At 40.2% G+C, this 25918-nt stretch overlaps 1 protein-coding gene across 2 annotated transcripts in view; it reads right to left on the bottom strand.

Moving 5' to 3' along the window:
- The window catches only part of FAT3 (FAT atypical cadherin 3), a 565154-nt gene that overhangs the window by 119823 nt on the left and 419413 nt on the right, over positions 1–25918 (bottom strand). For both annotated transcript variants that reach the window (XM_027087767.1, XM_027087765.1), the window contains exons 5-6: positions 25343–25553; positions 16626–16765 (exon numbers count right to left, since the gene is read on the bottom strand). In XM_027087767.1, the coding sequence (XP_026943568.1) occupies positions 16626–16765; positions 25343–25553 (351 nt within the window). The remainder of the gene's footprint in view (positions 1–16625; positions 16766–25342; positions 25554–25918) is intronic.

Raw genomic sequence — 25918 nt, 5'->3', positions numbered from 1 at the left:
GTTTGTACCTTTTTACTACCCTTCATCCAGTTCCCCCTCTCCCTCCCACCTGCCTTTGGTAACCATAAATCTGATCTCTTTTTCTATGAGTTTGTTTATTTGTTTGCTTTTGCAGTATAATTGACCCACAATACTATGTTAGTTCCTGGTGCACAAATAGTGATTCCATATTTCCATTATATATATTTTAATTGTTTGGAAAAGCTAGGTCTTCTCTTTGTTCTCTTCAGGATTTTCATGGCTATTCTTGATTGTTGTTGTTGTTGTTTTTTTGTCTTTATTGAATTTGTTACACTATTGCTTATGTTCTATGTTTTGTTTTTTTGACCATGAGGCATGTGGGATCGTAGATTCCCAACCAGGGATCAAACCCGCACCCCCTGCATTGGAAGGTGAAGATTTAACCACTGGATCTCCAGAAAAGTCCCGATTGTTGTTCTTCTAAATTAACTTTATAATCAACTTCTATAGCACCTGACAAAATGATAGCATTTTAAACTGGGGTTACGTTAAAAGTACAGGATAATTAAGGAAGAACTAGTTTCTTCATGATGGAGTCTTCCTATCCAAGAACATAGTTTGTCTTTTTTCATTTGTTCAAATCTACTACTTTGTTTTTCAGGAGTGTTGTAGTTTTCCTCAGATAGGTTTTGAACACTTTTAAAGTTTATATATGTGCTAACCTAAATAGGTTCTTTTTCATTACACTTTTTCACTGTTTTTTTTTTTTGGGGGGGGTGGGCTATATATGGAGGTCCTTAATTTTTGTATGTTAAATTTATAACCTGTTACTTTACTAATTTTCCTATCATTTGATGTAGTTTTTCCATTCCCTCCTTGGAGCTTTTCAGATATATAATTACACTACATGTAAATAGAGGTCAGTCTACCTTTTCCTTTATAATTCTTATAACACAAATTACTTTATCTTAGCTAATTGTATTGGCTAATACTTACAGCACAATGTTAAATAGTAGTGGAAACAGTGATATTCTTGTCTTATTCCTGACTAATAAGAAAGCCTTTAGTGGTTCTCCATTAAATAATATGCAAGCATCTGGCTGCATTCTAGACAATTATTTACTCTTAGAAATAAATTTAGTCAGACCATGGTTGTTCTTATAAATAACTATACTATCCATCACTTTGGTGGAGATGTGCTTTTTTGAGTGAGAGGAAAAGGGCCGTGCTACGACTTCTGTGCCAGGACGACCTGCCGTGGGAGTGAGCTTGACGCGGGGACAAGCTTTGCTTGTAGTTTATGGTAGAAAAAGTTTAGAGAAGTGTGCCTATAGCATTTTGGGTATTGTTTTATCTCCACTGTATTTGGAAAGCCATACTAGATTCTTTGAATGCCAATTCTTTCCTTTAAAAAGTTCCAGTTAACTTAGTCAAGATGCTAAAATATTTGTGTTCACAGAAGCAGTCATATTAATGGGATAAAAGAGCCTTTCCGGCCAGCAAGCCTGCCCTGACCTTCCTGAGGTTTCAAAGTTGATGTGCTCTTGAAAAGCTTGCCTCTTTCTGCTTGCTTTGTCCTGAGCCTAATCTACAGTCTGAACAAGTGTTTCTCTGTAAAAGACTTCCCTTTCCTCATTTGCTTTTTATTTCCCACAGTTGGGGCCATTTGTGAGCTCCTGAACTACCAAACAAAGCAAAGTAACTCTCAAAGATGTTGTGTTCAAAATGGTAATTGAAATGCCTAAAGAAGTACAATGGATTCAAAGCAGGAGGAAACCTGAGTGTGGGAAGCCTCTTCAGAGCTGGTTTCAGTGCTGCTCACCACAAACACTTTGGGTTTTGCAGGCTCGTCTAAGCTAAGTCTGGGTAGATGCCAAGTCCAGCCTTACAAAGGCTCATGGCATGAAGTGTCCATGGGGTGAGTTGGAGGCTAAGGCCTCTGTCTTTTATTAGAACCAATTAAATCCTGAATTACTGAAAATTCTGTCCTGCCTCTGTTTGCATTTCAAAACCATACTTAAAACATTCTACAGTTGTGATTTCAAGGATGATGCCTCTTGTATTCTCTCCAAGCCTGCAAGTTTTGTTTTTGAATGCCTAAGGAGAAAAATCGTGTGCTTGTTTTCCAGTTTATAAATCTGTACCATATTCATTTCTTAAACTGTATTATCTCTTGTTTCTCTATGAGGAAAATGAGAATCAGAGAAATTAAGGGATGTGCCCAAGTCACAAGGGCAAGGCCACGCTCAAATCTAGGTCTTACGGGGCCAAATTCTGTATGCATTCCATTATACAGTTTCCATGTGCACTTAAATTATATACACATTAACTATAAATGTACAAAACATACATGTGAACAAACATGTGTGCAAATATTACGTACCTTGCAATACAGAAATCCTAATTTACCAAACACATAACTGACACGACCATTCTCATTTCAGGAACATTAATCAGGGATTATTCTGAACAGAAAGTTCCCTGCTGGGTTTCCCTGGTGGCACAGTGGTTAAGAATCCGTCTGCCAATGCAGGGGACACGGGTTCGAGCCCTGGTCCGGGAAGATCCCACATGCCGTGGAGCAACTAAGTCCATGCACCACAACTACTGAGCCTCTGCTCTAGAGCCCGTGAGCCACAACTACTGAAGCCCGCGCGCCTAGAGTCCGTGCTCTGCAACAAAAGAAGCCACTGCAATGAGAAGCCTGCGCACCACAATGAAGAGTAGCCCCCGCTCACCGCAACTAGAGAAAGCCCACGCACAGCAACGAAGACTCAATGCAGCCAAAAATAAATAAATAAAATAAATTTATACATTAAAAATAAAGAAAGTTCCCTGCTGCCTTTAAAATTGGAATCCATTGTTAAGAATTGATTTACTCATAAGTTGTCAGGCACGGATCTATTACATTCAGTGAGATTTTATCATTATTATTTTTTTAACAGAAAGTCTCACAGTAGAGTTGGCTTGCTGCCTTATTTCATCTATATAATTGCACTTGTTCCAGCATTGTCTTAGCCTAAATATACAAGGAAGCTTTGGGCCACTGCCTTTTTCACCTGCTAAGAGGGAGATGATATTAAAGGAAACAAAAGAAAACCCTTGATGAGGGTGTCCCTTGAAAGCCCCTCGATCCAGGGATCATGGAAAGGCATTAGCAAAAGTGATTTGTTTCTACCCTCCACCTCCTTTTAAGCTGGTGCAAAGTGGAGGAAAAGAGTAAGACAAAATCCAAATCTTCAAGTTAAAGTCTGCTTTGTAAGAAAGGAGTCCAGTTAGGAACTCCCAACATCACCTAGAGATAAGAGAGGAATGGAATCCCCATGGCCGTCAAGGGCAAGGCTAACCCAAGAACGCACATCACAGACCACCCAGCCCCAGAGAATAGGGACCCGCTGGCTGGAAGGCTTAGCGGCCAATCTAAATTAACTGCCTTGTGGGGCTTAAGAAATGTGGAAATGATCTGAAAGAGAGTTTTAATCTCAGGTTTGGCTGTGGAGCATACAAATACAAGCTGATTTTCATATCTTTATAGATCAAAGCAGGACATGAATAAGAAAAGCATATGAAAATCACAAAAGCACGTATCATAAGTCCCTGAATAAAATCGATGTAATTTTTAGATTATTATGTGGGCATGAATATCTCTGCTGCCTTTCATGAATAACAGTTAAAAGCCACACACATAATATTTTATAGTTAGTAGGTATATTATTACAGTTTTAAGTTGAGAAAAGACTACAATAATAAAACCTACATGTGTCTGACACGTCACAGCTCTCATGATATCGCATAATATCTTATTTATTCTTACAATAACCCCTGAGGTATGTAAGATCTCACTCGCATCATGTTGGAGAAACTGAGTCTCACAAGAGATAGAGCTTCCTTCTGTGGTAACACAGTCAACCACTGGTTAAGTGCTGACTTTGAACCTGGGTCACCTGATTCAGGGTCAGTGCTCCTTCCACTAGACCAAATACTTCCCCTAATGAATTAAGCTGTATATTTTATATACATAGACATGTAAGGGAAAGTTCCTAAGATGGTATCTGATTTTGAGAAGGAAGAAGTGGCTTTGTATATCTACTTGTGTACACCTAGGGTGGCCACCTAACCTGTCTGTGCCTCAGTTTTTCACTGGAAAAATGAATGTAATGATAAAACTTGATTTAACTACTCCCAGAGTGTCAGGGAAATGAAGCTTAGAATGAGGCTTGTTACGTGCTATTATGCAAATAACAGGTGTTATATATTAATTTTCATCTCTTGGTCTTTTGGACGAGCCAGGCTCTAGATTTATTTAAATTTGCAATGAAGATGCAGCAGCTCATATGGGTTTGGTAGCTATATGGGGAAAGTTGTTAAAATTTGTCATTTCTCATCCTTGGTAGTGTGTGTCTCTGTAGCTCATAAGCTCAGTGGGTGGCAGGGAGGGCTATAAAGAGGTTGGGGTATTTTGCTCTCTTCCTAGCGTGTATGACTAGCGATGAAACATTCTAATGGCCATAGGCGGTGCCATGTTTACGGGGCAACCACTTAAACAGTGTCCCCCTCATAACTAGTAGAGCCAGATGAGCGTCTCTTCCTGCCTTAGAATAGGTAGCAAAGATTTAATCCTACTTTTGCGAGGCAGCATGGTGTAGTGGTTGAGAGTGCAGAGCAGTCTCTAGAATCCAACTGCCTACATCTAAACCCTGATCTACTCAAGTTACTTAACCTCGTTTTGCTTCAATTTCCTTATGTGTAAAATGGGGATGCCAACAGGGGATTCTTTTCCTATTTCCAACGTAATAAGCTATCACAGATTTAGCAGTTTAAAATAACACCCATTTATTATCTCCTAGCTCTACAGGTCAGAAGTTTGAGTATAGTGTGGCTTAGAGTCTCATAAGCCTGAAATCAAGGGCTCGTCAGAGATGTGTTCCCTTCTGGAAGCTCTGGGGATGAATCAGTTCCAAGGTCACTCAGGTTGTTGGCTGCATTTAGTTTCTTGAGGTTAAAGGCCCGAGGTCCCTGCATCTTTGCTGGCTGTCAGCAGGATCCTCTCTCAGATCCTTAAGGCTGCCTACATTCCTTGCTGTGTTGCATCTTCCATATTCAAACTAGCGATGATGTTTCAAATTCTCTCATATTTGGAATCTCTGACTTCCCCTTTGCTGCATCACTTCCGACTCCAGCTGGACAAAATCATCTGCTTAAGGGCTCATGTGATTCGACTGGGTACACCTAAATAATCTAGGAGAGTCTCACTATCCTAAGATCTGTATCCTTAATTACATCTGCAGTGCCCCTTTTGCCATGTAACATATTTACAAATTCTGACGACTAGGACAACATAGACATCTTGGGTGTGGGACGTGGGTGCATTCTGCCCACCACAAATAGTACCTGCCTCATGGAGTAATTGTGAGAGCTAAGTGAGTTTGTTTGTTTTTGAATATAATATAAACACTTGGGTTTTTAATCTATTTTAAGTGTTTCAGTCCATTATAATAATTATTCTTTTTGATGCTCAAATTATCCCATCTTTGACCAGTGGAAGGCAGTTCAAGTTGTCTCTCGTCACCTTCTAACAAGATTCCACTAGGTTTTTCTGGCAGGATAAGATGCCCAGGCTCCTGCCCCAAACCTGGAATCAGCTATTTCTATGAGGAATCCTGGTTCCTTTCCATGGGAAATGGTATGTAGAGACCACAGTCTGGGTGCTAAGAGTAGAATCTCTCTTCAAATGGATTTGTAGTGCTCTTGTATGTTTGGACAATAACTTCATCCTTCTCAGCATCTCATTATTCCTGTCCCTTATGAACCTGTGGTCTCACCTGGATGTTCCCACTTCCCCTCTTATTTATAACAGCCAGTGCTCCTGTGATTCCTCACCTTTCCGCCAACCAGACTGTCCCACTTCTCTTAATTTTTTCATTCTTCTCATCTAAGCCAGACACCCTTGCTCATCTCTGACCTTCTACGACATCAAGTGGGGAATACTTCCATAATGCTGAAGAATAGTGGTACCCTTTTTCACAGATTATTTCTATTTTAAAAAAAATTCTTGAAGGCAGCTAACTTCCTATTTGCTATCCAGGGCTTTGGTAGGCAAACTTAACTCTTTCTTAACCCAGAACAACAGTGCTTTGAAACACCATGGCAGCAGCCAGCCCAGTCACCAGAGCAGGGAGGCATCAGAAAACAAACAACCCCCTCAGGTATGTATGTTTCCTAGGAAGCCTGGGTGACTGCATGTTGAAATTCTTAACTAGAGTTTCTGAGTAATGAAAATACTGAGGAGTTAGTTTACCTTAACCATTTTTGAGCCACCTACCCACTTAAAAACATGATAAATACTAAGGGGCTACTCTCTGAAAAAATATACATGCACACCAAAATATATCAACAATTTCATAAGCTTCAAGGATCTGCCAGGGACTCAAACTATCTTGAAGAGTCTAATTTGTTTGCACAACTAGGTTCTGATTTGCATCAGCTTGTTGGAAGCAGCTGGATGTGGAGGTTGGGAGGGGGTGTGGACAGAAGGGAACATAGCTGGAACCAGGGTGTTGGTTTTAAATTTCTCCACTCAACATTATTCATGCTCTGGTCTAGACCAATGAATGTTATTTCTGGTGCCAGTCATGAATTATTTGCTACCATTCCACAATATTATATTTGTAGAAATTGGAAGTCAGCTCTTAATAACTTGGGATAATTCTTGGAATACAGAAAGCACTCAAAAATGTTGGCTGATTTTAGGCAAAGAAAAGACTGTCAAAGAGCTGTCAAATGTGGCCAACCCGGGAGGGACCATCAGGAACCAGGAAAAGCTCACTAACATACCCTGGGTCTTGTGTGCTTACAGAGCTCTTGACAATTTCTATATGGTTCATCAGCATTGACAGTGCCTTAATGGATCATCTCTCACTTTCTACCCCAAGACTAGTCAGATGGTTTCCAAGATGGTTCTCCACTAAAGGCTTGGGATGCAGCACTGGATAATCCCTTTTTCAGAGCACTGTCTCAGGCACTCACTTATTTCTCACAACAACCTGTGGGGCAGTCCCCATGATACAAATGCTCAGAGACGTTAAGTGATAATGGTAATAATAATAGCAGTAGTAGCTACTATTTATTGAGCACTCATTACGTTTCAACCTCTTGCTATTATTCTTTTGTTTAATTAGTTTATTTTTTTATTCAGCAGGTTCTTATTAGCCACCCTTTTTATACATATCAGTGTATACATGTCAATCCCAATCTCCCAATTCATCACACCACCACCATCACCCCCCGCTGCTTTCCCCCCTTGGTGTCCATACGTTTGTTCTCTACATCTGTGTCTCAATTTCTGCCCTGCAAACCGGTTCATCTGTACCATTTTTCTAGGTTCCACATATATGCGTTAATATGCAATATTTGTTTTTCATTTTCTGACTTATTTCACTCTGTATGACAGTCTCTAAATCCATCCCTGTCCCTACAAATGACCTAGTTTCGCTCCTTTTCATGGCTGAGTAATATTCCATTGTATATATGTACCACATCTTCTTTATCCATTCGTCTGTCGATGGGCATTTAGGTTGCTTCCATGATCTGGCTATTGTAAATAGTGCTGCAATGAACATTGGGGTGCATGTGTCTTTTTGAATTATGGTTTTCTCTGGGTATATGCCCAGTAGTGGGATTGCAGGGTCATATGATAATTCTATTTTTAGTTTTTTAAGGAACCTCCATACTGTTCTCCATAGTGGCTGTATCAATTTACAATTCCACCAGCAGTGCAAGAGGGTTCTGTTTTCTCCACACCCACTCCAGCATTTGTTGTTTGTAGATTTTTCTGATGATGGCCGTTCTAACTGGTGTGAGGTGATACCTCATTGTAGTTTTCATCTGCATTTCTCTAATAATTAGTGATGTTGAGCAGCTTTTCATGTGCTTCTTGGCCATCTGTATTTCCACTATGGAGAAATGTCTATTTAGGTCTTCTGCCCATTTTTTGATTGGTTTGTTTGTTTTTTTTTAATATTGAGCTGCATGAGCTGTTTATATATTTTGGAGATTAATCCTTTGTCCATTGATTCATTTGCAAATAGTTTTTCCCATTCTGAGGGTTGTCTTTTCATCTTGTTTGTAGTTTCCTTTGCTTTGCAAAAGACTTTAAGTTTCATTAGGTCCCATTTGTTTATTTTTATTTCCATTACTCTAGGAGGTGGATCAAAAAGATCTTGCTGTGATTTATGTCAAAGAGTGTTCTTCCTATGTTTTCCTCTAAGAATTTTATGGTGTCCAGTCTTACATTTAGGTCTATAATACATCTTGAGCTTATTTTTGTGTATGGTGTTAGGGAGTGTTCTAACTTCATTCTTTTGCATGTAGTTGTCCAGTTTTCCCAGCACCACTTATTGAAGAGACTGTCCTTTCTGCATGGTATACCCTTGCCTCCTTTGTCATAGATTAGTTGACCATAGGTGTGTGCATTTATCTCTGGGCTTTATATCCTGTTCCATTGATCTATATTTCTGTTCTTGTGCCAGTACCATATTGTCTTAATTACTGTAGCTTTGTAGTGTAGTCTGAAGTCAGGGAGTCTGATTCCTCCAGCTCCATTTTTTTCCCTCAAGGCTGCTTTGGCTATTCGGGGCCTTTTGTGTCTCCATACAAATTTTAAGATTTTTTGTTTTAATTCTGTAAAAAATGCCATTGGTAATTCGATAGGGATTGCATTGAATCTGTAGATTGCATTGGGTAGTATACTCATTTTCACAATACTGATTCTTCCAATCCAAGAACATGGTATATCTCTCCATCTGTTGGTATCATCCTTAATTTCTTTCAACAGTGTCTTAATAGTTTTCTGCATACAGGTCTTTTGTCTCCCTAGGTAGGTTTATTCCTAGGTATTTTATTCTTTTTGTTGCAATGGTAAATGGAAGTGTTTCCTTAATTTCTCTTTCAGAGTTTTCATCATTAGTGTATAGGAATGCAAGAGATTTCTGTGCATTAATTTTGTATCCTGCAACTTTACCAAATTCATTGATTAGCTCTAGTAGTTTTCTGGCAGCATTTTTAGGATTCTCTTTGTATAGTATCATGTCATCTGCAAACAGTGAAGTTTTACTTCTTCTTTTCCAATTTGTGTTCCTTTTATTTCTTTTTCTTCTCTGATTGCCATGGATAGGACTTCCAAAACTATGTTGAATAATAGTGGCGAGAGTGGACATCCTTGTCTTGTTCCTGATCTTAGAGGAAATGCTTTCAGTTTTTCACCATTGAGAATGATGTTTGCTGTGGGTTTGTTGTATATGGCCTTCATTATGTTGAGGTAGGTTCTCTGTACGCCCACTTTCCGCAGAGTTTTTATCATAAATAGGTGTTGAATTTTGTCAAAAGCTTTTTCTGCATCTATTGAGATGATCATATGGTTTTTATTCTTCAATTTGTTAATACGGTGTATCTCATTGATTAATTTGCATATATTGAAGAATCCTTGCATCCCTGGGATAAATCCCACTTGATCATGGTGTACGATGCTTTTAATGTGCTGTTGGATTCTGTTTGCTGGTATTTTGTTGAGGATTTCTGCATCTATATTCATCAGTGAGATTGGTCTGTAATTTTATTCTTTTGTTGTATCTTTGTCTGGTTTTGGTATCAGGGTGACGGTGTCCTCATAGAATGAGTTTGGGAGTGTTCCTTCCTCTGCAATTTTTTGGAAGAGTTTGAGAAGGATAGGTGTTAGCTCTTTTCTAAATGTTTCATGTAATTCACCTGTGAAGCCATCTGGTTCTGGACATCTGTTTGTTGTAAGATTTTTAATCACAGTTTCAATTTCATTACTTGTGATTGGTCTGTTCATATTTTCTATTTCTTCCTGTTTCAGGCTTGGAATGTTACACCTTTCTAAGATATTGTTCATTTATTCCAGATTGTCAATTTTATTGGCATAGAGTTGCTTGTGGTAGTCTCCTAGGATGCTTTGTATTTCTGTGGTGTCTGTTGTAACTTTTCCTTTTTCATTTCTAATTTTATTGATTTGAGTCCTCTCCCTCTTTTTCTTGATGAGTGACTAATGGTTTATCAATTTTGTTTATCTTCTCAAAGAACCAGCTTTTAGTTTTATTGATCTTTGCTATTGTTTTCTTTGTTTCTATTTCTTTTATTTCTGATCTGATCTTTATGATTTCTTTCCTTCTGCTAACTTTGGGCTTTTTTTGTTCTTCTTTATCTAATTCCTTTAGGTGTAAGGTTAGATTTTTTTTTTGAGATTTTTCTTGTTTCTTGAGGTAGGCTTGTATAGCTATAAACTTCCCTCTTAGAACTGCTTTTGCTGCATCCCATAGGTTTTGGATCGTTGTGTTTTCATTATCATTTGTCTCTAGGTATTTTTTGATTTCCTCTTTGATTTCTTCAGTGATCTCTTGGTTATTTAGTAACGTATTGTTTAGCCTCCATGTGTTTGTGTTTTTTTCCTTGTAATTGATTTCTAATCTCATAGTGTTGTGGTGAGAAAAGATGCTTAATATGATTTCAATTTTCTTCAATTTAATGAGGCTTGATTTGTGACCCAAGATGTGATCTGTCCTGGAGAACGTTCCGTGCACACTTGAGAAAAAAGTGTAATCTGCTGTTTTTGGATGGAATGTCCTATAAATATCAATTATATCTATCTTGTCTATTGTGTCATTTAAAGCTTGTGTTTCCTTATTAATTTTCTGTTTGGATGTCTGTCCATTGGTGTAAGTGAGGTGTTAAAGTCCCCCACTATTATTGTGTTACTGTTGATTTCCTCTTTTATAGCTGTTAGCAGTTGCCTTATGTATTGAGGTGCTCCTATGTTGGGTGCATATATATTTATAATTGTTAAATCTTCTTCTTGGATTGATCCCTTGATCATTATGTAGTGTCCTTCCTTGTCTCTTGTAACATTCTTTATTTTAAAGTCTATTTTATCTGATATGAGTATTGCTACTCCAGCTTTCTTTTGATTTCCATTTACGTGGAATATCTTTTTCCATCCCCTCACTTTCAGTCTGAATGTGTCCCTACGTCTGAAGTGGGTCTCTTGTAGACAGCACATATATGGTTCTTGTTTTTGTATCCACTCAGCAAGCCTGTGTCTTTTGGTTGGAGCATTAATCCATTTACGTTTATGGTAATTATCAGTATGTATGTTCCTATTACCATTTTCTTAGTTATTTTGGGTTTGTTTTTGTAGGTCCTTTTCTTCTTTTGTGTTTCTCACTTAGTGAATTTCCTTTAGCATTTGTTGTAGAGCTGTTTTGTTGGTGCTGAATTCTCTTAGCTTTTGCTTGTCTGTAAAGCTTTTGATTTCTCTGTTGAGTGTGAATGATATCCTTGCCGGGTAGAGTAATTTTGGTCGTAGGTTCTTCCCTTTCATTACTTTAAGTATATCATGCCACTCCCTTCTGGCTTGTAGAGTTTCTGCTGAGAAATCAGCTGTTAATCTTATGGGAGTTCCCTTGTATGTTATTTGTCATTTTTCCCTTGCTGCTTTCAATAATTTTTCTTTGTCTTTAATTTTTGCCAAGTTGATTACTATGTGTCTCGGCATGTTTCTCCTTGGGTTTATCCTGTATGAGACTCTCTGCACTTCTTGGACTTGGGTGGCTATTTCCTTTCCCATGTTAGGGAAGTTTTTGACTATAATCTCCTCAAATATTTTCTCGAGTCCTTTCTCTCTCTCTTCTCCTTCTGGGATCCCTATAATATGAATGTTGTTGCGTGTAATGTTGTCCCAGAAGTCTCTTAGGCTGTCTTCGTTTCTATTCATTCTTTTTTCTTTATTCTGTTCCGTGGCAGTGAATTCCACCATTCTGTCTTCCAGGTCACTTATCCGTTCTTCTTCCTCAGTTATTCTGCTATTGATTTCTTCTAGTGTATTTTTCATTTCAGTTATTGTTCATCTCTGTTTCTTTGTTCTTTAATTCTTCTAGATCTTTGTTTAACATTTCTTGCATCTTCTCTACCTTTGCCTCCATTCTTTTTCCGAGGTCTTGGATCATCTTCATTACAATTATTCTGAGTTATTTTTCTGGAAGGTTTCCTATATCCACTTCATTTAGTTTCTTTTCTGGGGTTTTATCTGGTTCCTTCATCTGGTACATAGCCCTCTGCCTTTTCATCTTGTCTATTTTTCTGTGAATGTGGTTTTTGTTCCACAGGCTGCAGGATTGTAGTTCTTCTTGCTTCTGCTGTCTGCCCTCTGGTGGATGAGGCTAAGAGGCTTGTGCAAGTTTCCTGATGTGCGGGACTGGTGGTGGGTAGAGCTGGCTGGTGCTTTGGTGGGCAGAGCTCAGTAAAACTTTAATCCACTTGTCTGCTGGTGGGTGGGGCTGGGTTCCCTCCCTGTTGGTTGTTTGGCCTGAGGCGACCCAGCACTGGTGCCTACCTGGGCTCTTTGGTTGGGCTAATGGTGGACTCTGGGATGGCTCATGCCAAGGAGTACTTCCCAGAACTTCTGGTGCCAGTGTCCTTGTCCTCATGGTGAGACACAGTCACCCCCTGCCTCTGCAGAAGACCCTCCAACACTAGCAGGTAGGTCTGGTTCAGTCTCCTATGGGGTCACTGCTCCTTCCCCTGATGTGCACACTACTTTGTGTGTGCCCTCCAAGAGTGGAGTCTCTGTTTCCCCCGTCCTGTCAAAGTCCTGCAATCAAATCCCAGTAGGCTTCAAAGTCTGATTCTCTAGGAATTCCTCCTCCGGTTGCCGGACCCCCAGATTGGGAAACCTGACGTGGGGCTCAGAACCTTCACTCCAGTGTGTGGACTTCTGTGGTATAAGTGTTCTCCAGTTGGTGAGTCACCCACACAGCAATTATGGGATTTGATTTTATTGTTTTTGCGCCCCTCCTACTGTCTCACTGTGGCTTCTCCTGTGTCTTTGGATGTGGGGTATCTTTTTTGGTGAGTTCCAGTGTCTTCCTGTCGATTATTGTGCAGCAGTTAGTTGTGATTCTGGTGTTCTTGCAAGAGAGAGTGAGAGCACATCCTTCTACTCTGCCATTTTGAACCAATCTCCCTTGCTATTATTCTGTATATGTAAACTCATGTAATCCTCACAGCACCTCTAATGATGTAGGTACTGGTACCCCCATTTCATAGATGAAGGGATTAGGGTGCAGAGAAATTAAGTGACCTGCACTGGCTGGAGGTGACTCAGTTAGTAAATAGCAGAGTTGGGATTAGGACATGGATTTATTCCCTACAAAGCCCAGTTTGTCAAATACTATGCTATTTATATAAAGCACAATAATATCCTACATAAAATTAACAACTCTTTTATACTGAGGCCCTTGTCCAGGAGGTTTTTGTAAAGAGGATGCTTTGTTCTTGTGTTTAGTACGTCTGCATCCTTATAACTTGAAGTCCACCAAACGCTTTTACATTCTGTACTCATGCTAGAGAATCTCAGAGAGGAAAAGGATGTTTATTCGTCACCAGATATTGTAGCTCTGAGGCACAAGAATTCTGGGAGAACAGGCCAAAACTGAAGATGAAGGAACAGTTTTCTTGTAGACACAGAGGTCCCTGAGGCTGTGATTTATTTGACATTTGTGAAGTGAAATTCAACAGGTTTTTTATGGCTGATTTGAAGCCCATGTCATACCATGTTTTATGGTTCCAAATGAACAAAGTAGAGAAAAGTTCCCCAAAGAAAACTGAACAGGTGTTTTGGGGGCTACAGGACATTTCTGTTATATGGTGAAGAATCTCCATTTGATGGTAAATCATTAAGTTGCCTCAGGTCATGGGTTGGAGTGTGCTTTAGTGGTTTCTAAAAGAAGCCTAGAATGCCTTTCCTTTCCACAAATATCCTTTTAGTAAAAATGTCCTTGACACTGAGGGCTTTGACTAACTCAGAAATTGCTCCTGTCAGCACTGCCAGAGGAGCCATGGCAAATGTGAGCAGAGGCCTGGACGGGCAGAGGCTGGTGGGTCCTCAGGCTCAAATACACCCAGATAGACAGAATATTGGTTTTCTGATGGTAATAATGATGGCACACAAATTTATGCTTTGGAAACTGTTAGTTCTCACTTCTTGAGAAGGTCATGGCCCTGGAGACACAGGGTAACTTGGGAGCTTTTGACAAGAAAATCTCTTGATATCCTAATTTATTAACCTATTGAGCTTGGGCTTGCCAAAGGGAACCTCCAAGTTCACCCCAATTCTCTAATTCCTGAACGGCTCTAGAGACAAGCCTAACTGTACACTAGTCTGAAGTAAGATCAGCAAAAGCAGGATGTGAACAACGTGTACATTCAAAGTCTTGTAATACATGCTTCCATATTAATTTTTTTAAAGTGGGTGCACATCAGTTATCTGGGTTTAAAACTCTGAACCACTGTGACTTCAGGCATGTATTACAGTTCCCTGCACATGGTATGAACTCAAGAAATATTTGTAGAAAAGATGCTGTTGAATGATTTATCATCTGGTCCTAATGAAATTCTGAAATAAAAGTTTCATAGATAATTTTTTTTGGTTAACATTTATCAGTTGTGTGCTTTGGAGATCCAGCATACCTGCCATTCAGACCCTATTGAAAATGTAATATCTCCTATCCATTAATTCATTCTAAAATATTTAATATGTATCTATAACATTCTGGGCACAATGAATCACCATTTAATTCCACTGTTATGAAACTCTGGAGAAAAGTAAGTAATGAATAGGATTCCATGCTTTTATTTGTATCTTATTCAAATACATCTTATGTTTCTAAGTGGTGCTAAAAGGTTGAAGGTGGATATGTTAAGACACGGCTAATTTAAAAAGTCTAATTTAAATTCCCATTTAAAGTGAATTAGCACTAAAGACTTAGCAATGCTACAAGTGGGTTGTTTTGTATTAGTCTTTAGATTGTGTGATTCATGCGGGATCTCAATCTTGGGGTCCTTTCCAGGTATCTCTATCTTTTGAAGATACTCTGAAGCAGTCTGGATTTAGGTAGGGTGACTATACAATTTACTGTCTCAACTGGGGCAACTTTGAGTGTGCTAATTACACCAGTGCAATAAGTATAAATGGGATTCTCTAAGGCAAATAGGGTCGTATATTCATCCTAGGAAAGGACATGGGTTGAAAGATCAGGAGCTGATACACACGGGCTGCCTTATCAAGTGCATGTCACGTCCCCTTTCTGGGTTTCAGTTTATCTGAATGAAAAGTAAAAGGGTTGTACTAAAACCAAAGCTACTGTTTCCTTCAAACTCCGCCACTTTATGCTTACAAACAGTCTCAAAGGAAAGAGTCTCATTATGTTTTTGAAACAGCTTCAAACTGAGAGACAGCTGGACAGACAAACACATAAAACCCTTCTCCTCTCCCCTTTTAAAAACCACACTGTTATAAAAGCTTACATCATAGTTGAAATAAATCAACACTTGCTTACTTTAGGGTTGGTAAACATTTCATCTTCAATACCTGAAGCATTGTGTTGAGAAGGATTCTGAGGCCACATCTGAGCTCAGCAGGAAAGAAACCAAAACAAACACACAAACAAAGACCCTTGATCCATTAGTGATGGTTTCTGGGGTCATGGGAACAGAAGAGAGAGGCAGGGAGGGTGGGAGGGGTTAGGGGCTGTGTGTGTGTGCCAGTCCTCTGCTATAACTGGCTTAAGGTCTCTGGTGCTAAAATACAAAACAAACAAACAAAAATCTCGTATGTAGGGTAAATCTGCTCCATATTGATATCTAACACTGTATTAGTCTCATCCAGAGATTTTTTTTTGTTGCGGTACGCGGGCCTCTCACTGTTGTGGCTTCTCCCGTTGCGGAGCACAGGCTCCGGACGCGCAGTCTCAGCGGCCATGGCTCGCGGGCCCAGCCGCTCCGCGGCATGTGGGATCCTCCCGGACCGGGGCACGAACCCGCGTCCCCTGCATCGGCAGGTGGACTCTCAACCACTGCGCCACCAGGGAAGCCCTCACCCAGAGATTTTTTTCTCCTCTTCCTTGTTCTCAGCGCCCTTTCATGAACACTCAAGTAGCAGAGTAGAAGTGATGGTCCTCAAACCTGGCTGCATGTTAGAATCACATAGGACCTCTGGGGATGGGGCCCAAGCTTTATTGGTTTTAACATCCTCCACAACCAGGGGATTTTACTGTCCAGCCAGGATGAAGAACCACTGGCATAGGGTCTGGAACGGGAGATGGGAGCCAGGACACCCAGCTCTCTTGTTCTTTATTAAGGCTGTGTGACCTTGGATATATTACTTAGATTATCCTAGTTTGTAAAATGAATTTGGACTCAGGCATTCTCTAGCTTTAACTTCTGTGACTAAAGCATGAGGAGGTGAAGAATAGCATGGTGTGTTAACTCAGACACTACAGATGTCCTTCTCTTTGTAAATTCAAGGAAAGCTGACTTCGTTGTCAAAGCGATAAATCTTACAGGAAATGATCGGGAAACAAATACACATCACTCTCCCATGCATGAAAAATCATAATTTCTTGAAAGAGGCAGCTAAGTTATGTAATATTGTTGATAGAATCCTTTGTCTAAGCTGTTCTTGCAAATGCTTTTTTTTTAAGTGCTAAAAATCCATGGACATAATTTACTACTTTCAACACATATTTTAATTGCTTGTACCTCTGACTTTAGCAGACTTCTCGGCATTCCCACTATTTAGTAATTTGACATCTTACCTGAGTGACAGCAACATTTGTCCCATCGGTGACTTCCACACTCATATTATAGATGGACCTCTGCTCTGCATCCAAAGGTTTTGCAATGACAATGGTCCCAACGCCCTTCTCTGCGTCAAAAGAGCTGTCAAAATTGCCCCCTGACGAGTTCACAAAAACAACAGGAAATTAGCATATCTGAAAAGTTATTACACATATTGAAGCATACAGCTTTAAAGGGACATCTTATATAGAAACGTTTTTTGACAGGCATCCCTATTGCTCAATTTTGTACATCTTAAATGGGACCCTTTGTTTTTTAACTTAATTCATATTTCAAAGCACAGCCTCTACAATGCATAACAAATATCACAAAAAAGAATGTATTGCAAAAATCCCCTCAGCACTAATGTTATAGCAGTGAAGCATAAACTGACTCCAGAAAATATTTAGAAAGCCAAAGTCCCTTCAACCCCTTGTGGCTTCTGGGCTAGGAATTTGTAGATCCTTTGCTTTTCCAAAGTATTGATAGATTAAATTCTAGGTAAACAAACAGTCCAATTATTATTAACAAAAATGAGCAGACACTCTGAAATCCATTCCAGGATTGATGGTAAACATGTGGTTGGTAGAGTTCAGATTCCCTCAATTAGATGTCAGAAATAAAGTTATAAATATTAGAAAATAAGAAAAAGCAATAAAATTGAATTTCTTATTAAAAGTTCTCTCTCTGTAAGTTGGGATATTTATAGAAATATATTTTTGCCATCTTGACAGTGTGACTTAACTTCCTCCCCCCAAAATAGAAAGTTTATGGGAGATTTACAAAATGAAATCTGGAAAGAAGGAGATGAAAACATCAGCTATGGAACATCAACTGATAAAATAATCCATAGAAAAGTTTAGAAAACTTTACTTTTCTCCCCCTGAACTAGGTGTAATCCATAATCTGTAACTAATGTGCCTAAGACAGCATAGACTTTGTGGAAATTACTGTAGGTGTTTCCATCTCTGTGAACCAAAGTGTAGTTTATGATCTTTTTCAAAATGAAAGATTTTTAAGGGGAGAGAAGATATTGGTATAAGTGCTGGAACGATTTTAATTAAGTATCAGTATATGTTCACAAGCTCTATTTACTTTAGCCTGAAATTTCATCATGTCCACAAATTTTGTTCTTGGACAGTAATTTAACTACAGCACGTAGGGCAATGCATTTACTGAATTTCATATTTTAGAAAAGAAATCTTGGCTTCTCTTTTTTGCATTTAATTTTGATTATCAGTCAACAATATACAATTTCTATGATATTAGAATTAGAAATGGGCAGATGAGTTAAAGGAAAAGAGAATTTTACCTGAACTGCTGGAATCTGATGTATAATGACACGAAATAAATAATATGGTGTATTTAAAAAAAACCTGGTCATACATATGACCAGGTTTTTCAGATACTTATTGCGTGTAGCTGTCATATACACTTGAGATTATTTAATTGCTAAAGAGAACATAATTGCCCTTGACATTTAATTAAAGTTAAGGAGATATGGGTGTACCAGAGAATTGCTTGGAGATGTAGTTTTCAAAAATTTCATCTCAAAAAGAGACTCATCTTCCACTTAATATCTTTAATTGATTTACTGAGAAATACTAAATGTTAACTCTAAAACATGTCTTTTGAAGAACAGGATAAAGAGAAAGGGGAGGAAATCTAGGCTGAAAGGGAAGTAAGCCTTAGGTCACCATGCCTATTTCAAAGGGAATGTTTCATCTTGATAATCACATGAAATGAAATGTACGACTGATTCAAGTGTCTTGAATAACCCTCCTAATGAGCAAAGAAAAATCATTTGCTATCAAGTGGTATATTATGAAAAAAAAACCTCTGCCATGGAAACTTTCAAAGAAAAGACATACAATTGCCTCAGACTGTGTAGAAGGAAAGATGGGAAAGCAACTTCTCAAGCCATTTCTAGTGGGTATTAAATCATATTTTAAATCACATTTAAAATCATCTTTAGAATGTCTTCCTAACCAAGATTTTTACTTTCTTAAATTTGAGTACTATGATTTTTTGGGGGGGGGGAGTGGAGGAGGGTCAATTATTTTGGAAGGTGAAAATTTGTAGGTCAAAGTAAAATAGAAACTACACTAACTATAAGCCTTTAATTTGCTCCAGTTTGAAGACAAATAAAAATGAAATTTAGAGAACACACAAGCAAAGATTTCCAGTTTCAGTTACTGTTTCCATGGGGCAACTCTATTTCCTCTCCCTCACTGCCCTAGAGTCACATTTTCCTCGGGGCCTTCCCTATACAGAAATACATCATCGTTTCATGTGCTTAGTGGCATAAAATTTACATATTTTACATATGGCATATAGATTGTGCACCTTCTTATTAGTCATTTTTTGTATCAAAAAACATTTTTGGCTACGTTTATGGTGGTGTTTTTTAATTTTTATTTTATGTTGGAGTATAGTTGAGTAACAATGTTGTGTTAGTTTCAGGTGTACAGCAAAGTGATTCAGTTATACATATACATGTACCTATTCTTTTTCAAATTCTTTTCCCATTTAGGTTATTGGAGAACACTGGGCAGAGCACAGGGAACTCTCCTCAATATGGTAGTGATTTTTTACAGTTTTCTCTCCTCCTGCCTGCCTGTGTGTGTGTGTGTGTGCGTGTGTGTGTGTATCTCCCCCATTCACCTTTACTGTTTCAAATACTCTAGAACAGAAAAGTTGAAAGGGGCAGGGGAGATAGACAAAGAAAGCCTGGGAGTGTCTTTCCATCCATCAATAAGGCTAGCAGCCTCTGATACTCACTTCTAGGGCTTTAGCTCCTAGTTAAACCAAGATTTCATGTAAAACCAGGTTCCCCAAATCTTCCCTGAGTTTTAAAATGAATTTCTGACAAGGGATACAGAATCTGGACCAGCAGTTCACCATCAACCCTCCCGCAATTTCATAACCTACCACTTAAGCCTCCCATTTCATGAACGACTCCATCTCTCTCCCCCAGGCCTCAGTTTTCAGGCTCCCTTTTAGCCTGAAAGGTTATTTCATTTTGTAGGAACCCATGTCCAATTCATCTGGGGTGAGAATATTAAATGGAAGGAGTCTGCTTTCACTAGCAGCATTCTGTTTAAAGAAGATGTGCTTCCTCAGAGCCAGTAACAACATGCAAAGCCAGAGTGTGCTGGGGCAGCAGCGCTGGGCTAAACAAAGGGTGGGGAGGAGGGAGGACACTGCGGAGCTGGTCTGATTTCAACAAAGTGGGGAATTAAGAGAAGTCACAGCCTGAGCGTTGCTGCAGGGGTGTGAGGCAGAGATGGTTAAAAGCGAGGTTGTGAACAGCCCACATAACAGAGAATTCATGTCAGGGACATTTCTCTTTGACCATTTTCGGTCAAGACGGGTGTTAAGGAGTAAACAAAGAGCACGAGAGAGGCGTGTTGGATTTCTATTGGATTCTAAAGTTAAACATTGCAAGTCGGAGTGTCCCAAAAAGCTTTAAAAATGGGACAGGAATGAAACTACTTTGAGCCAGCAGCTACTGCTGGAATGTAGCGGGCAGCAGGGTGTTGGGCCATGATTTAGTTAAGCTTTTCTTTAAAGAATCACCATCTCTCTATAATGAGATCCAATGCTGACTATCTCACAGCTTTCCCTTTAGAGAAGCTTCCGGGCCTCTCCCCTAGCTATGATTCCAATCCACTCTACGTGCGATGGTAAAAATACCAACCAAAATCTAGTAGTCACCAGGGGAGACGAGCTATGGGAGAAGCTTCTAAAACACTGAGCCGCTGAATCTCAATGAATTACAGGAGTTGTTCGTAAGCTGTTCATTCAAGTTCAGCATGTACACCTAACTTAAGGAAAAATGCTAAACACCATTTCTATGGCTTGATCATGAATAATTTTCTGCCTTGGAATGAAGCAAGCACAGTACGGGCCTAAAACGGATATTTACATGGAAGGCAGGAGATGCAGGCTGGAGGTGGGAAACAGTGGTAGGAAGGAAAATCATGTCTGGAATCTGGTTTGAAATTCATTTTCTTACAAACGATAATATCCGAAGCTGTTTTAGGCTTTTTATTATTTTCCTAAAGTCTCTTCAGGTGTGTTCCTATGGACCACATTGTTGCTATGGAGAAAAGAGAGGCATGTTCGGGATCCAATTAGAAGAAATGATGTCAACTGATGACTCTGAGCAAGCGTCATCGTGATGGAGGAAGAGCTGTATTAAAAATGGGACACAGACATGGCTTCACTTGGGAGGGGTGTGGGGGAGTTTTGTGATAAAGAAATCTGGCCACGAGGTTAGAGAAGACCCAGAGAGATGAAGTGCTAGTCAGGGTACCATCAAAGACTTTACCTTGCCTATTTGATGGAACCCTATTAAGGGATGGCTCCATTAGGGACAAGGTTGTCTAAGGACAGGTATAAGCTTATGAGACAGAAGCAAGAACCCAAATTCCGCAGGAACCTATGACAAACTAAGGGCCCAGGCAGTCCTTCTGAACCTGCAACACAGAAACGTATTTCTGCTAGAGCTGGACCCATGTGTTCCCTTGTACCATCAGAGGATTATTTTCAAAGAACAGCCTTTCTGTCCTCTACATATTGGGTGAGGCAAATGAACAGAGATATTTTAAGTGCTTACTGTCTACAAGGAAAACAGTTTTTCTAGTCTAAGTCAGGGGAAAAGCTAGAAAAGTGGGTGGTAGCCTCCCCCATCAAACTGGAGGTAAAGAGGAATGGTTTCAAGTGTGTAATAACGGTGATCTTTACAATACAAATATTTGCCCGTGGGATAAGGATACAGGGACCAGATTGCACGCACATTAGAGAGTACGTAAATCAAGATGCTGCTGAGTTGAAATCATAGTCTCCTGAGAAGTGTGAAGATATGTGATAAAGCCACAAAGGATTGTGGGTTAGTTTTGTTCCCTTCATTTTCTTTCCCTTTTAACACAGGGAAGGAACATGCTGTGCAATGGGCTGTTTAACCACAGAACAGCTGAACTTTATAATGTTTCCTTTTAATTATAGCTTTCTTAACTCGGTTACAAGTGGGCTTCTGTTTCTGGAAGCTGAGGAGAGTCCAGCTCTGTAACATTGTAAGCAGTGGTCTCTTTGGAGGCACAAGAAAGTATCTGGCAGGTCCTTGTTGGCGGGGTCTGGACTTGGGAACGAAATCTTGCTCTCGACATGGTTTTTGTGAATTCATATCACGGTGGGAGGAAAAGAAATGCAGTTAAACAAGATTCGGGCAGATTTCAAAATATGGAAATGAGGATACAATACTCTCAGGGGAAAAGGCATGCTGGAACACTATTTCTGCTGATTTAATGAGAATTCATTAGTTATAGCATTTGTAAGCTATAACTGTTAGGCCGGGAGGTGGTATTGTCTGTAACCATAAGCGTCTGTATAGGTATCTATCCAGCTATAGTACACTGCTATGTTTCTTAAGTACTGAGAATCACTTTCCCTCTCTCTCCTCTATGTTAGCCTGGCCAGGGAAGATGTTTAGCTAAGGAGGAAGGGAAGAGACAGCAGAGAGTTTCAGTGGCCAAGGAGAAACAAGCAAGAAAGCTTGAAAGTAAGAATGAAACATCTGAATATGATAAAGGAAACAATAGGTTTTTAGAGAAGGGGAAAGGTGTTGTCAGCAGGTTGAAAAAAATATGACTCTCTTAGATCAGAAAGGATTTTCAGGAGGGGGATTTTCTGGAAGGAGGACCATATCCATTCTGAGCGCAGCCAGCACCCGGGGAAAAGTTTGTAGTTTTGCCGTGAAATAAAGAGTTGACATTTTAATATGTTGGCTGGATGCGGGGATGGAAATAAAATCACGTTCTGTTTGAGCATCTGGCCCAGTAAGTTCAATTTTCAGGAGAAGCTTGACTAGATGTTACGAGATATACAGTGACATCTGTGATGGAAGTATCTACACTAGAGGAACAACCCGGTAGGTCTTCATTAAGAGAAGTACTTGTGTACTAAAACTGAGAGGATTCTATAAAAAGAGTATAGATTTAGGAATAAAGATGGCGAAACATGAAAACGGATGCCATGTTTTTGATCATGATTCCTGGATATGGATTTGAAGCAGCCTAAAGGGACTCCTTCCAGTGAGGACTTTCATCTGTCAGCTGCCCGTCTCTTCTTGGACCAGTCCTCATTTGGTCAAAGGTGCTGTGTTGCTCAGGCTGGGAATACAGTGGAAGGTCACACTGACTCTGGATGGGTCTCAGGAGGCATCAGTAATGTTAACACATGGGCTGCCTGGGGCATCTCCATCGGTCACCATTGTTTATTCCACTCACCGTGGATGGACATCAAAAGAAGCATTGGCAGAAGGAAGGAATCAGGAGGAAAAGACCTTGACCTTAAGGGTTAACATTGAAGCTAAGATAAACACAAATGAAAATGTACACTAGCACTAATAATTCTGGCATGGAATTCATGCAAGTAAGGTTACATGTAGCACCACTAGGCATGCTTACCTATACACACCATACACACACATGCAGGGATGCTGAGGAATTGCAAAAGTGACTGGATAACTGGGGTCAGGTGGTTGGTCAGACTGAGCATCAGCAAAAGCTGTGCTTGCAAGATTTCTGACAAGAAGTGCAAACAAGGGCATCCTGGGGTGGGTGGGATGTGCTGCACGTCAGGAGGTTGCATGCATGCATCACACAGGGAGAGAAGCAGTGCTGTCAGGCTGTAGAGGTGCTTGCAAACTGGAGCATCAGGGGAGGAGGGAGATGAAATGGTGGCTGATGGCAGAGGGCAACTCCTCTCACATCTCAGGACAGCATGGCAGGAGCCCTGCAGCCTGTTGGCTTTCCACTGTACTCTTCCTCAAGGTATTTAAAAGAAGTCATGATTGCACCAGGGACACATTGAGACTGAGATGCATCTTCTGTGACTGACTGAGGGTGGTTCTGAAGGAATCACCAAAGGTGACAGCACAGACAACCAGACGATGCATAGGTGTGACCCTCTGTTTCACAAAGAAAGAAGACACCGCATTGGATAATAACTTAATGACCTGAAAATGACTGAGAAGATACAGAAGCGGAGACATCTTTAATGGATCAGAAGAGGTTCCATTTCAAATGCGTTAAGTGGAAATGAAGACGGAGTTGAAAGCTTGGGAATGAGGATGGTCATGTACAGGGATGGTGTGATTAATGCCCATTAAGTAAAACACAGATGTTCTACTGGCATTCCATAAAATGAAATAGGCAGAAAACAAGTCCTTTCTTTTGGGGAGTTCAGAGGACCCTCTACTGAAGTTTGATTGGGGGCCATGGGGCGTTCTTTTTCTGTGCTTCATTGAAACAGATGTGGAATGTTCTAAATGCTTTCCCCAGACCCAGCCATTCCTGGGAAGAGAGGCAGGTTCCTACCCATCCTATCCAAGCAGTGACATGTGGAAGGAAATGATTCCCCCAGACCAGCTCTCTAGATTCGCTGCCTTGCACGGAGAACCGTGGGAAGTCAGCTCCAGTTCGACGCAGTGTCAGACCCAGGGCCGACGCACACTCTCTCCCCTCGTTTTGTTTCCTGGCCCTCAGCACTTATTTCCTCTCCACTGCCTCTCGCTGCCTGGTTGTGGAGGGCAGTGGTGCTGTTTTGCCCTCTCTTTTTGTAGCCTTGCGTGCTTGCTTGCTTTCTTTCAAGGAATTTAAAGGTTGGCTTCCAAGGTCTATCCTGCCTGCATCCATCTGCTTTCTGTATTCGGTTCTCACGGGAAGCTCTCCCTGGCTATATATCTAGGCTGCATTTCCTGCTCTTCCTATTGTGGACAGCAGCCAGGGACTCTCCTGGTGGGGCCTTCTGGTCTACGAATGGCACTCCTGCTGCAAAACCGAGGGGTTGGGAGCTACTTGAATTTAATTTTCAATTGGAAAAGGCCCAGTTAAACCAACCTACAAAAAGATCAAAACAAAACAACAAAAAGCCCACATACCTCAAAACCAAAGAACAAAAAATTTTTTTAAGAAACCAAAACAACCTCCCACCCCTGCCCCAAATCCAAACCCATCAAACCTCAAACAAAGGAGTCACTGGATACGAGTAATGCAATAGCTGTTAGAGGCATGTATGAAATTTGTGGGCTGCACTTCAGCCTGTCACAGGCAGTTATGAAAGATGTAATTTAATTTGCTTAAAAAAAAAAAACCCGTAAAAGGCAGATTGGATAGCTGTATTTTAGCAAATGTGTTTGCACTAAGGGTACCTTCTGTTGAACAGTTCTGCCCACAAGCTGTCTGTAGAATATAGAACATCTCTCGAGCATGCTTGCCACCTTGAAGCAGGGCAGTCGGGAGCAGAAAAAAAAAAAGAACAGAATGCAGAAAAAGGTGAAGAAAAAGAGAGAAATGAAGGACAGCAAGTCCAGTACCATCAATACATTTAGAAATGAGATTAGCCAAGTGCGACAATAGAATTTAAATGACACACAGAAAGACATTAAGATTGCAGTAAATAACGTACTATGGAAAATCCAGCCAGAGAGCACTTTCTGTTCAGCTTAGCTACAGAGTCAGAATGAAAGCACAGGTCGATTATTCATTTTACTGGCTCTTTTGCATTCCAGCACTATATATCTTTTAATCTTAGTGCTAATCGTTGTGTTTTTTGTTTGTTTGTTTTGTTAGTTGCTCTGAACAGTCAATGGTTACATTGCCCAGTACTGCTCTGGAGGACTCGAACTTACCAACGATGTCAAACCACAGGGGGGTGTTAGCTGGCTGCACAGACACCACCCCTACAATCTCGGTGACTCTATCGCTTTCCATGACTGTAAAGTTATAAAATGGCTCATCGAAGGTCAACGGTACAGGTGAAGGAGGTGGTTTCTTAATCCATTCAATGTGGAGGCGGGCCGTGGAGGACTTCTGAGGGCGCCCATTGTCCACTGCCTTTATCTACTCACACACGGAGAGAACAGAAAACTGTCTTAGAGCCCAGATCCTGGTGGAAGTCTCGATCTGTCACTCATATGTTGTTGGGCTGAGAGTCCTTCCTTATCACAGGGCCAGCAAGGGGAAGAAGACAATGGAGATCTGGAGAGAATGGGCTCAGGAATTGGGGAAAACAACTTGGTCACGTAGGGGGCCCACACCACATTTGCCAGAAGGTGATTTGAATCACTGCCAACCTTGCAGATGTGGAAAACTTGAAAAATAAATGGTGCACTTACAAATTTTAGTGTTTTACGGACACTAAATAGTTACATGAGTAGCAAGAGCTAATTTGATTCCTTATACCTCTGGTGGTAGTGTTGGAAAGG

This window comes from Aethalodelphis obliquidens, unplaced genomic scaffold (genome assembly GCF_003676395.1).
Source record: "Aethalodelphis obliquidens isolate GAN/ISIS:26980383/991018 unplaced genomic scaffold, ASM367639v1 scaffold60, whole genome shotgun sequence".
NCBI lineage: Eukaryota > Metazoa > Chordata > Mammalia > Artiodactyla > Delphinidae > Aethalodelphis > Aethalodelphis obliquidens.
Note: the sequence above shows the minus strand (reverse complement) of the source record. Positions and strands in the feature narration are given on the sequence as shown.